Source organism: Erythranthe guttata, chromosome 7, assembly GCF_056151865.1.
Source record: "Erythranthe guttata isolate IM_541 chromosome 7, IM_541, whole genome shotgun sequence".
Taxonomy (NCBI): Eukaryota; Viridiplantae; Streptophyta; class Magnoliopsida; order Lamiales; family Phrymaceae; genus Erythranthe; species Erythranthe guttata.
In genome coordinates this window covers 15,100,419-15,111,370 of record NC_142539.1, presented here as the reverse complement: position 1 = coordinate 15,111,370, position 10,952 = coordinate 15,100,419, and the positions used below count along the sequence as shown (strand labels likewise).

At 36.9% G+C, this 10,952-nt stretch overlaps 2 protein-coding genes across 6 annotated transcripts; one reads left to right on the top strand and one right to left on the bottom strand.

The window, feature by feature from the left end:
* Positions 1–2,733: 2,733 nt before the first annotated feature.
* LOC105966889 (MLO-like protein 1) lies at positions 2,734–6,115 on the top strand. Of its 4 annotated transcripts, none has more exons than XM_088821051.1 (14): positions 2,734–3,226; positions 3,317–3,374; positions 3,458–3,684; positions 3,848–3,964; positions 4,061–4,124; positions 4,205–4,296; positions 4,383–4,457; positions 4,578–4,666; positions 4,780–4,829; positions 4,985–5,025; positions 5,131–5,340; positions 5,443–5,510; positions 5,611–5,671; positions 5,793–6,115. In XM_088821051.1, exons 1-14 carry the CDS (start codon positions 3,101–3,103, stop codon positions 6,048–6,050), a joined length of 1,536 nt encoding a protein of 511 aa, XP_088677177.1. In that variant the 5' UTR covers positions 2,734–3,100; the 3' UTR covers positions 6,051–6,115. The 4 variants fall into 4 exon arrangements, with proteins under 4 accessions (XP_088677177.1, XP_088677180.1, XP_088677179.1 ...); XM_088821054.1 differs by having other exon boundaries at positions 2,837–3,221; XM_088821053.1 differs by having other exon boundaries at positions 2,867–3,221; positions 4,578–4,691; positions 4,730–4,829.
* Positions 5,243–10,867, bottom strand: ALF4 (aberrant root formation protein). 2 transcript variants are annotated; one of them, XM_088821049.1, is made up of 15 exons: positions 10,716–10,867; positions 10,445–10,624; positions 10,227–10,376; positions 9,503–9,575; positions 8,549–8,724; positions 8,397–8,456; positions 8,157–8,301; positions 8,008–8,067; positions 7,638–7,906; positions 7,480–7,551; positions 7,277–7,354; positions 6,986–7,183; positions 6,816–6,867; positions 6,577–6,705; positions 5,243–5,367 (listed from the first exon to the last, which is right to left on the bottom strand). In XM_088821049.1, exons 1-15 carry the CDS (start codon positions 10,776–10,778, stop codon positions 5,345–5,347), a joined length of 1,728 nt encoding a protein of 575 aa, XP_088677175.1. In that variant the 5' UTR covers positions 10,779–10,867; the 3' UTR covers positions 5,243–5,344. The 2 variants fall into 2 exon arrangements, with proteins under 2 accessions (XP_088677175.1, XP_088677174.1); XM_088821048.1 differs by lacking the exon at positions 5,243–5,367 and having other exon boundaries at positions 6,394–6,705.
* Positions 10,868–10,952: the final 85 nt, after the last annotated feature.

Genomic DNA, 10,952 nt, shown 5'->3' with positions numbered 1-10,952 from the left:
GGTGATAATGGTCTTCGATATTGGGCTCGTGGCCCAGTATGTAAGGAAATTGTGGGTCCATTGGTTTGGCTCAATTAGTGTCGAGAGTAAAAATTGTAGTAGTCAATGGTGTGCGAAAACGCGTTGGAGCGTGTGTCGAAAGGGGAGTGAAGGCGCGTTGGCGCATAGCGCGACCAATTTGTCGCGATATAAGTTAGTTGAGTCGTCCGTGTTATCCCGCGACGATGTAGTAGCTCGGATCAAGTTATCTCCTCGTGGGAGTTGTCTCGTCGTGAGGTAATAGAGTTGATCGAGTTATCTCCTCGTGGGAGTTGTCTCGCGATAATGTAGTAGCACGGAGCTGGTATTCTCCTCGTGGGAGTTATTATTTATCGATATTGTCAATATTTTGACGCATTACTTGTATGTGTTTAGATATAGCCTTGTGCTTGATGTACTTGAGGAGGGGATCAGGCTCTCAAGATTTTTGTATCGGGATCGTGCCCCTTGTTAGACCTCGTGGGTTGTAAGTATGTTTGGACCGTGGTCACGTTTTAATGAAGGACCCATCGAAAACAAGTAGATAAATTTTGAGTAATCAAGCTGGACTGGCGGTGGTGCCATAGGTGGCTTCACATGTGGAGCAGGTGCTGGTATCGCGTTGGGAGCATTTGCTCCCATCGTGGCGATATATTGGGTCACGGCCTCTGTGGCAGCGCGAGTTGAAGCTTCTGCTATCATGTGTTGGAGTGCATCCTCAGTTATTTGAACCGTTCGAGGAGCAGGGAGTGGTGGATCGGCGAGTTGTGGGTCCCGAGGGGGGATCACCTGAACCTCGCGAGGCGAATCCGCGGCACGTGGAGGAGGTGGCAAGCCAGAGCCTCCACGGACCGGGAGGTTGTTAGCTGTGTCATTTTCCCTCCGAGCAGACGCCTCAGGAGGATCTTGTTGGCTACGTGATCTGGTTTGCATCGTTCCCACAGACGGCGCCAAAATGATGATGCTAATTACTTAGATCACCTGATGTAGTGTAGAAAACGAGCTGAGAGAGCAAAGCGGATCAGTAGCTTGACAACTTGATGATCCTGAGGTCCCTGCGAAAGGAGCACACATGAACTAAGCCAGGGGTTGATCCGGCGGAAACCCCTCCGACACTCAAGTCAGACGTGTGGATAGTGAAAATAGTCCAGAGAATACAATTGATAGTATTACTCAGTTAATAGGACGTACCTTAAGGAATGAGTTCAAACATTTATTTATAGCTTAGTTGAGATTGTCGGGCTCAAACCTTACTTGAAGGTGATTGGGCATCGGTGATAATGGTCTTCGATATTGGGCTCGTGGCCCAGTATGTAAGGAAATTGTAGGCCCATTGATTTGGCTCAATTAGGCATATCAACACGCTTTCTTAAATAAAAGAGTAAAGCAGCCACTGATACCGAAGCCGCCCAGAAAACTAAACGGGCCGACGTAATAGTTACCCGCTTCTTCCCATTCCCATCACTCTGCTGCTGCAATTGGGATTCCAAATCCGATATTTTGTTAACCAACGCGGAGACTTCCAATGGAACTTGCGCCTCCAAATAGTTTATTCTCTTGAGCAAGCCTGATATAATTTGCTTCGATCTATCACACATTTCAGGATCACACCAATTAAAAAAACGACAACCATTAACCTCAAATTGTATGTTCAATTCGTTAGCATCAAACATATTGTATGAATATGAACTAGAAATTAAAATAAGTCAGTACATTACGAACTAATGTTTAAATTATTCTTTACATTACGACACCAGATTAACAACGTTGAAATTTTCAGTTGTGATAATTAAGAATAAGGCATTTAATACGACACCAGATAATTCATTGCATAAAACAAAATCTTAATATAGTGTTTCAATATTGAAGAACCACTGAATAACAGTAACAAACAATTGCAATAGCCGTTCTCTGGTTTTAACTTGTAACCCAAAAGTTGCCCAACATAAAAATCGCGGTCATTAAGGTTGAGTAATACAAAAACCTAATTACTTAAAATAAATCCATAAATTTTGATTTAATGGGGAAACAAATTACCCCCCGTTCAGGGCAAGCTACGAACCGTCGTCCTGGGTTTGTAGCCGTCCATGAAGTTTGTACGGCGACCATGTACCCGCAATCGCAATATTTTGGCATTTCCCGATTTATCTTCACTCCGCTGAAATTGTTGCTGCCCGTTCTCCGGTGGGAGCTACTACTACCAGAACTCATGATGATGTAACGAATTCAACGATTTAACTCGATTGAATGGCATATTTTATTTTTCACCGATTTCCAATTTAGGGTTCGAAATTGTGGTTAAAAATTGCAGTTGGTTGGGGCTTTGTGAAAACAGGAGATGAAGCAGAAAATCGATATATTATTATACAATATGTCAAGGGCTTTTACGGAAATTACCAATTAGGTCCACAGGAATCAAGTACACAAAACGGCGTATTGTTGGTCTGGGGATTATCAGTACCGAGATAATACCACGAACCAAATGTCATAGTAAGTATAACTTGTCAACACTTCTATCTCAATATTAACCATCCCATCCCTCTCTATATTTCGAAGCCCTCCAACCAAAGAGGCCCATTGAGTACTATGTAAAATGAATGAGAGGTATAGTAGCATCAGCACCAAGTTGTCAAAGAAAACAGTACACCAATAAAAACAAACCAAATTAAATTTCCATGTTTATATCGTTATTCGTTAAATTGAATAATAGATGTGACACACAAAAAAATATCATCACTCAAATAATTCATTCAAAAAAAACAAAATAATAATAATAAAAAGAAAATGTTGTTTATCATTATGTGGAAGTCTTCGTCAATTTAACAACATTTTCTGGACCATTGCAACTATCTTCTTCCTGCATCAAGAATATTATTCATTCCATCATATATATATCACCTACTAATTTAATCCCAATACTTCTTTATTCATTATAATGTGTGTGTCTGTGTGTGTATATATATATATATATATATATATATATATATATATATATATATACATATATTGCACGTACAAAACTAACATAATATAGTCTTTATTAATTGTATTGAAATATATATATATAATTGATTATCGATAGATGGCCGGAGAAGGAGGAGAAGGGGTGTCGTTGGAATATACACCTACATGGGTGGTGGCTCTCGTTTGTACGGTCATCGTCGCCATTTCCTTGGCTGCCGAAAGAGTCCTTCACTATGCTGGCAAGGTTTTATTTTTTATTTTTATCATTAATTTATCAAATTTTGATGACATATGATTAATTTAATCTTAATGTTGATAATTAATGTTGAAACAGTTCTTGATGAACAAAAAACAAGGACCCCTTTTCGAGGCCTTGCTAAAGATCAAAGAAGGTTAAGAAGAAGTTCTTGATTTTAAAATTAGTTCGATTTTTTTATTTATAAATTTATTAATGAATAGAAATAAATTGATGCAGAGTTGATGCTGTTGGGATTTATATCTCTGCTGCTGACAGTATTCCAGAACAGAATAAGTACAATATGCATACCTAAACACTTGACTAATCATTGGCTACCTTGCAACAACTCACTACCAAATCATGACGACAACGACGATCATCATGGTAAATCAACCGCCGGTGGTGGTGGCCACCGCCGCCTTCTCGCCGGACCGTCTGAGTCTCTAGGCTACTGCGGAAAAAAGGTAACCTTATTTTTTTTCTTCCTAATATTGGAATACTTCATTGAGTAATTATTTTTTTCATTACTAAGTTTAGATAGTGAGTGTAAATGAGTTCACATGAACTCGAGTCGAGCCCTCGACTAATATAATAATATACGACAATGTCGGTTTTATTTTGTTAAAGGGTATGGCTGCATTGCTGTCTCTAAAGGCATTGCACGATCTTCACATATTCATATTCGTGCTAGCCGTTGTCCACGTCGTTTACTCTGCTCTTACCATTCTCTTCGGAACTTTAAAGGTAATTATAACTAACTTTAGTGTATATAAATCTTTTTTTTTCCAAGTGAATTATTTACACTATTTTTAAAACCTGGTAATTAATTAATTAACACAGATACGGCAGTGGAAACAATGGGAAGACTCTATTCAGAAAAAGGAAGAACAAGATCCTGAACAAGGTATATATATTTATAACACACATTTAAAATTGAAATAGGAAAACAGAATAATAATGAAAGTGATTAATTAATATGTGCAGGGCAGGAGAAAGTAACACATGTCCACCAACATGATTTTATCAAGGCCCGATTCCGTGTATGCGGAAAAGATTCCGCTTTGCTGACTTGGGTGGTAAGTAAGTCCCATAATGTATCAAATGAAACCTAATTAACTAGTCCAATATATATGATCATGGCTTGTTTTGATTTTATGATCAGCATTCCTTCTTAAAGCAATTTTACGGATCTGTCAATGAGTCCGATTACACCACTCTCCGACGAGGATTCATCATGGTAAATACATACATACATACATACATACATACATATATATATATATATATATATATATATATATATATATATATATATATGATCAACACGTACAACAAGTGGTACTGTTTTCCCTTTCAGAATCACTACAGGGACAATCCCAAGTTCAATTTTTACAAGTACATGTCGCGTGCTTTCGAAACCGATTTCAGGAAAGTCGTCGGAATTAGGTCAGTTTTGTTACTATATATATATATATATATATATATATATATATATATATATATATATATTGTTTCCAAATGCAATATATCTTAGTCAGTTTTGTGTGTGTCAATTGCAGTTGGTATCTATGGATTGTTGTGGTAGTTTTCTTGGTACTCAATGTTCATGGTAAGATTACATCAACTTTTTCTCCGGAGTTCTTTTTTATTTCCGAAACATTTGATCTCTACTTATTCCGACTTTTATTAGCATAAACTTTCATGTGATCGAAAAGTGGTCAAAGACAAACAACCCCTAGCGTAATTACGAACATTCGATTGCAGGTTGGCATGCATATTTCTGGATTGCATTTCTGCCCTTAATAGTAAACAAATCTTAATATTTCAATTTTTGTTTTTCTTCACCAAATTATTTTTGTACATTAGTATTAAATTATTCTTTCTACCCTATGATATATGTATATATATAGCTATTGCTGATAGTGGGCACAAAACTAGAGCACATAATAACAGAACTAGCACAAGAGGTTGCCCAAAGGCATGTTGCTGTAACAGGGGAGCTTGTCGTTAAACCTTCCGATCATCATTTCTGGTTCCGCAAACCTCGTCTCGTCCTCATTTTAATACACATACTTCTTTTTCAAAATTCTTTCGAGATTGCCATTTTCTTCTGGATGCTGGTAATTAAGACCATCCTTTTATTTCATCTATATATAACCTACCTATATGAAAGAAACATATTCTAATTTAATTAATTGGCTTCATAAATTCATCATTGGCAGGTTATGTATGGTTTCAATTCTTGCATCATGGGACAAGTCGGGTATATAATCCCCCGTCTCGTGATAGGGTAAGTTACATAACGGTGTATACACGAACAACACATGAAACTAATATATTATGCAATTCATTGAGAATTTGATTATAGTATATTGATGATTGTTGCACAGGGTGCTGGTCCAGTTTCTATGCAGTTATAGTACATTGCCACTATATGCTATTGTAACACAGGTAATGAATTGAATGGTGCTTCTTTTTCAATTTTGAGGTTACATATAAATAATGTATAGTGTTAATTATAGGTTGTATTATTTCTGTAATAACTGTTAAAATCTTGGGTTTTTGGTTGAAGATGGGAAGCTCATTCAATAGGGCAATATTTGGTGAAGATATACAAGTGAAGCTCACCGGATGGGCTCAAAAGGTAAAGAAGAACAAGCCCAACAGGAAAACTGTTGGCGGCGGTGGGAGCAGTGGTGGTGGGGGCGGGGGCGAGGGCGGGGGCTCAAACCAAGTGAGTATAAAAGAGCCTCCCTCACCACTTCCGCCGGCAGCAATTGGTCAGCAGTCGGCAACCGAATCCACTATTGAGTCGGATGATCGTAAATGAGATCAAGTATCGGACACAATTCTTAAATTATACTTATTTTGGAAAAATGGATGTAATTTTTATCATTAAATTGTTGCAACAATTTTACACTTTTAATATTATTTTTACTCACTTTTTAGGTAAAAAAAATTACAAATACCACATGGGGTAAGGCTAAATTACCAAGGAAAAAAAAGCTCTTATTTACAAGAGTTGTATAATATTGCAGTATTATAGGTTCGAACACACTCCGACATCTCGTTTGCCGTCTATTTGGGTCCTTACATATATACTTGGTGGGCCCTTTCTTCTCCAAATAATACACACAAAATTTCTAATGCAGAAAAGAAACAGATGATCAAAATTTTGTTGTTAATCCTTTCATTTGCTGAACCAAATAATAATTCATAAAATTTGAAGTCTGGTTGAATTGCCTGATACTTAACTCTCAAAAAGGTAAAGCATTATAATGGTTTGAGCTTGTGTTGGACAAGTTCAATGCAGCGGTCGAGAACAAACTCAACAGGGTTCAAAGCACATGTGATACCTGATTCTACTTCTTCGTTCTTAGCGTTTTCGATTTCTGCTTCCACTAATGTATGTAGCGGTACAAGACATTCTTTATACACCTCGTGCAATTTCTCCTCCGATAATATTCCAGTACGGTTAGAATTATCTGTAAAATACAATGGGACAGGAAAAATAAGAGACAAATATTACGGAAGTAACCAGATAACATTTTGGGTAGTAATTGATATATAAATAAAAGGTGTGTGTTTGCTTTACCGGTTGACTCCGTAATCAAAATAAATCTGTAGAGATTAAGGGCTGATAAAACCTGCAGGCAGAGGAAATAATAGAAGATGGATTATTCAATTGCACGTAAGCTTATTCAGCAATACGAAAAAACAAACGACATAAAGCGCATGAGACCTAGCTTCAAAGGAAGCACTTACTGCATCGCTGTACTCGGGAAGATATGGAGATCCATCTTCTGGAGGCCTGAGAACTTCCTCCAGCAATTCAAGCACACATGGATTCCAAAACAGTGTAGCTTGACTAACTTCACTGTTCAGGACAGCATCTTTTGATGAATTTCTTTCATTTTTTTCTCGGAGCATTTCTTCTTTGAAGCAACCTAGAAGTATTGCAACCTGTGACAGAATATTCACATGTTCCAACATTAAATTTCTCACTCCAATACGCTTAAAAAAATTATTTGTGCTTCTAAGTATCTAAGGTCTTACCATCGAAGAAGCGTCACTATTCTTTATCAAAGCACTCAAGACATCAAATCTGATAGAAGCTGGAATGTCTGCAAGCACCTGATTTAAAAAACAACGGACTGTATACATTTAAAGTATTCGGTTAAAAAATCTAAAGACTCTTCAAGAATAGTTCATGCAACAATAGCCTAAAAGCATATAGCAGAAGAAAAAAAAAACTTTACCTTTTTGAATGCGCTAAATGCGTTCTTCCTTAGGATAGAATCTGAAGCATACATGATAACCATCTCAATAGCCTAAGAGGGACAACCGGATTTAATTATAAGATACTATGAATACGAAAATTTGGAGGGAAGAACTTAAGAGGATGGCAACCAACTACCTGCAAACAGGTATATAGAGTTGCAAAATACTCTGAGTAGTCTACACGATCAGTGTATGAGTGTGATGCAATCCCATCCATAATGCATAGAAGGAATTTGATACTATGCTCCTTTAATTCGAATGAAAGATTGGTATCTGAGAAAATGTGCTTCAACATTGCTAAGGCTTCCCATCTTCTAGTGAGGTTACCTTGAAGTTCCACTATGACAGTGGTCAGATCAGCTTTGGCAGCAATAGCAACTTCCGTAGCTTTGTAACCCCAAATTACTGGATTATTATTGCAGAAAATAACAATAAATATGATTACATCAATATTTGCGAAACTGGTAACATCATTGACTAATAATAGCAAGTTTTCAATCAATAACCTGCAACTGCAGCTCCAAGCCTGACTTGCGAAAAACAATCTATACCATCTTCACTATCATCTGTAATTTTAGGTAACAAATGACTACCATTAAATGCCAAACAACCCAAAAAATGTCTCATGATATATATGAGTGTAAGAACTTTTTACCTCCAAGAACTAGTTCAGAAATCATATCAACCTCACAGCCTGTTAGCAAACCAATATACGACAATTCACATTGTTGAAGGAGGTCAGACAACTCTATCACCACAGGAAGACATCTCGTACTTGCCATTACAACCGAAACTAGAGCCTGCACATCAAGTACGAAGTCCTATCACAAATATGACGTCAATAAGTCACTTCACAGTCGGAACTATAATTTCACTTTTGCAATGAATTCTCCACCATGATCTGCAAGACATATAGGCCTAATAAAGCATGGAGTTTCTTCTTGTCTTCTCCTTCCTGCCATCGGAAATAAATACATCCATTCAAGCCTGGTGGAATACAGGACTAAATCATTAAATTAATAAAGCAGCATTGCTGATGTGACATACCAATTTTACACAGATTGCTCTGATAGAGTAGGCCACTCCAGTTGCATTGTGGAACAACTTCTCCCAGTCCGTATCTTCATCATACGACTTAGAAGACATGTCCTTTAAAACATTAAGAATAACCGGAACTGCAACCTTTACTTGCTTATAATGCCGGGTCCGAATTAAAACGAGAACTGAAACCAGGAAAAAATGAATGACTGTACATTAACCGAAGGAAGATCCTATACACTCTATACTTCAAGGCAAGGTAGCAATGAATATGAGCACTAAGGAAATATAATTGTTGCAAGATGAAGATAACATAATCTATCTTTGAGGCTTGGCATTCATTATGGGTAGACTTTCATCTGCAAGTTCAAGGAAAATCATATATTTTGTAGGAAAATGAGAAATAAATGTGTTAAAAGCGCAAATTTTTCATTTAGGGAAACGTTCGTATGAGATCGAATAAGTACTTTGCCTTCAACAGAGTTGCACCCATCCTTTTGCTGCATGTAAACCTTTTAACATGAGTAGCATCTAGAACTGGTTGTCAGTTTCAACTTTGTAGTTTGTATCATCCTACTCCTATTAACCTTGAAACATAACTGGTGATACAGTGCACGTTTTTAGACAAACAATGTGCAGAGGATTGGAAAACCTACTATGGGACAAAACATGAAATTGTCACGAGCTGATATTTTGAGGAAAATGGATATCATGGGCATGAAAATTCATAATTATAGACAAACAATACACAAGTTTAGATTCACAGATTAACTTGCACGTCCTTTGAAAAAAATAAGTAAGAATTTATGTTCTTCACTTGGACTAGATTCACTCCTCTGCATATAATTTTCCTAACATAATAAAGATACCAGGGCAGTCGATGGTATCATATCCTGACATTATTACCTCTCTTGGCCAGAGAAATAAAATAGCCTACATATAACATATAAACAAATAGTATACCTTTCCTGAGCCCACTAAGAAGAGGTATGAAATAGCCCGGAATCACGAAAAGATCGCTCGGAGAACTTATTGCCTGGGAGTTAAAAGATGGGTATATCCAAAATTATTCGACATATTGTAAAGATTAAAGACAAATACCAGTCTAGAGCGAATATGAGAAAGACATTTGCATATTTTCACTGCTCGGTTTAAGAAGTGACAAATAAGTACTGTAAGGTGACCCTTCTATATAGCATGCTCATTAACTAACGGAAGTCTAGTCATTAAAGCCATTCTCACTTCTGGATGACAAATAGTGAGGTCTCACATGGAAGCTGATATATATATATATATATATATATATATATATATATATATATATATATATATATATATATATATATATATATATATATATATATATATATCAATGAGAAGATGAATGTAGTTTACTTAGAAAAACTGAGCCTCTTCTCGAGATATATTAAAAGAGTGGATTCTCAAAACAGAGAAAATCCAAGTACTTCTGAAAGCTAAGAATATTTTTATCGTAAATGAAGAAAATTAAACCATACCAGGATAGAATTAAATAAGCCTCTTCAAAAACCTCAAAATACAGACTACAATTTTACGGGACAGCTATGGACGAAAACTGAATCCGCACAAATCACAGTTCAAAGCAAAAGCCATTTAAGCAGCCAAATTCAATTCGATTACTAGTAGACCAGACAAACTATACAATTACCTCGCATAGAACTGAAAACATATCACGTGGATTACATCTCTCGACAAACATATCAACCACATTCCCAGCGAGCTCTAAAGACCTTGTAGACGCACAGCCAAATCTCGCCGCGGCCATGGGCAAAACAAACGCTAAAGCATCAACAATTTCCTGAAAAAAACATACAAACTAATCAGAAAACTCGCACCCACAAAATCCGAATCATGCCCTCCACGTACCTGATTGAGCGCCGGCGAGGCCACGTATTCATGGATTTGAGTGAGAATTTCAACAGCCGCATTTTCAGAATCTCCATTCTCAGATTCTGCTGCGATTAGAGATTCGGAGATTGATTCAAGGAAATCTGCAAGTTCGGCAATTGATTGATCGGAATTTCTGTAATCACCCGCTTCAATCAACTGCATGCAACAAACAATCAAAACAAAATAAGAATTGAAGATAAACTGCAACAATTTTGATGATTGAAATATCAGTCCGGCGATTGATTACCTTGGAGCACGAATCTAGGGTTTCATGGAGAGTGACGAGTACAGCATCCGTCTCGGCGGACATGGTTTTTTGGGTATCACTGTCTCTCAGTCAACGGCACAAGATAAAGTCAGAAGACTCCTTCCGAACAAAAATAAGGGTATATTTGTCAATTGACCATCATAATTGATGGTTAATTAATTATTGGAATATATTTTTTTGAACTAATTCAATCTTCTTTATTTGAAAAAGGCTATT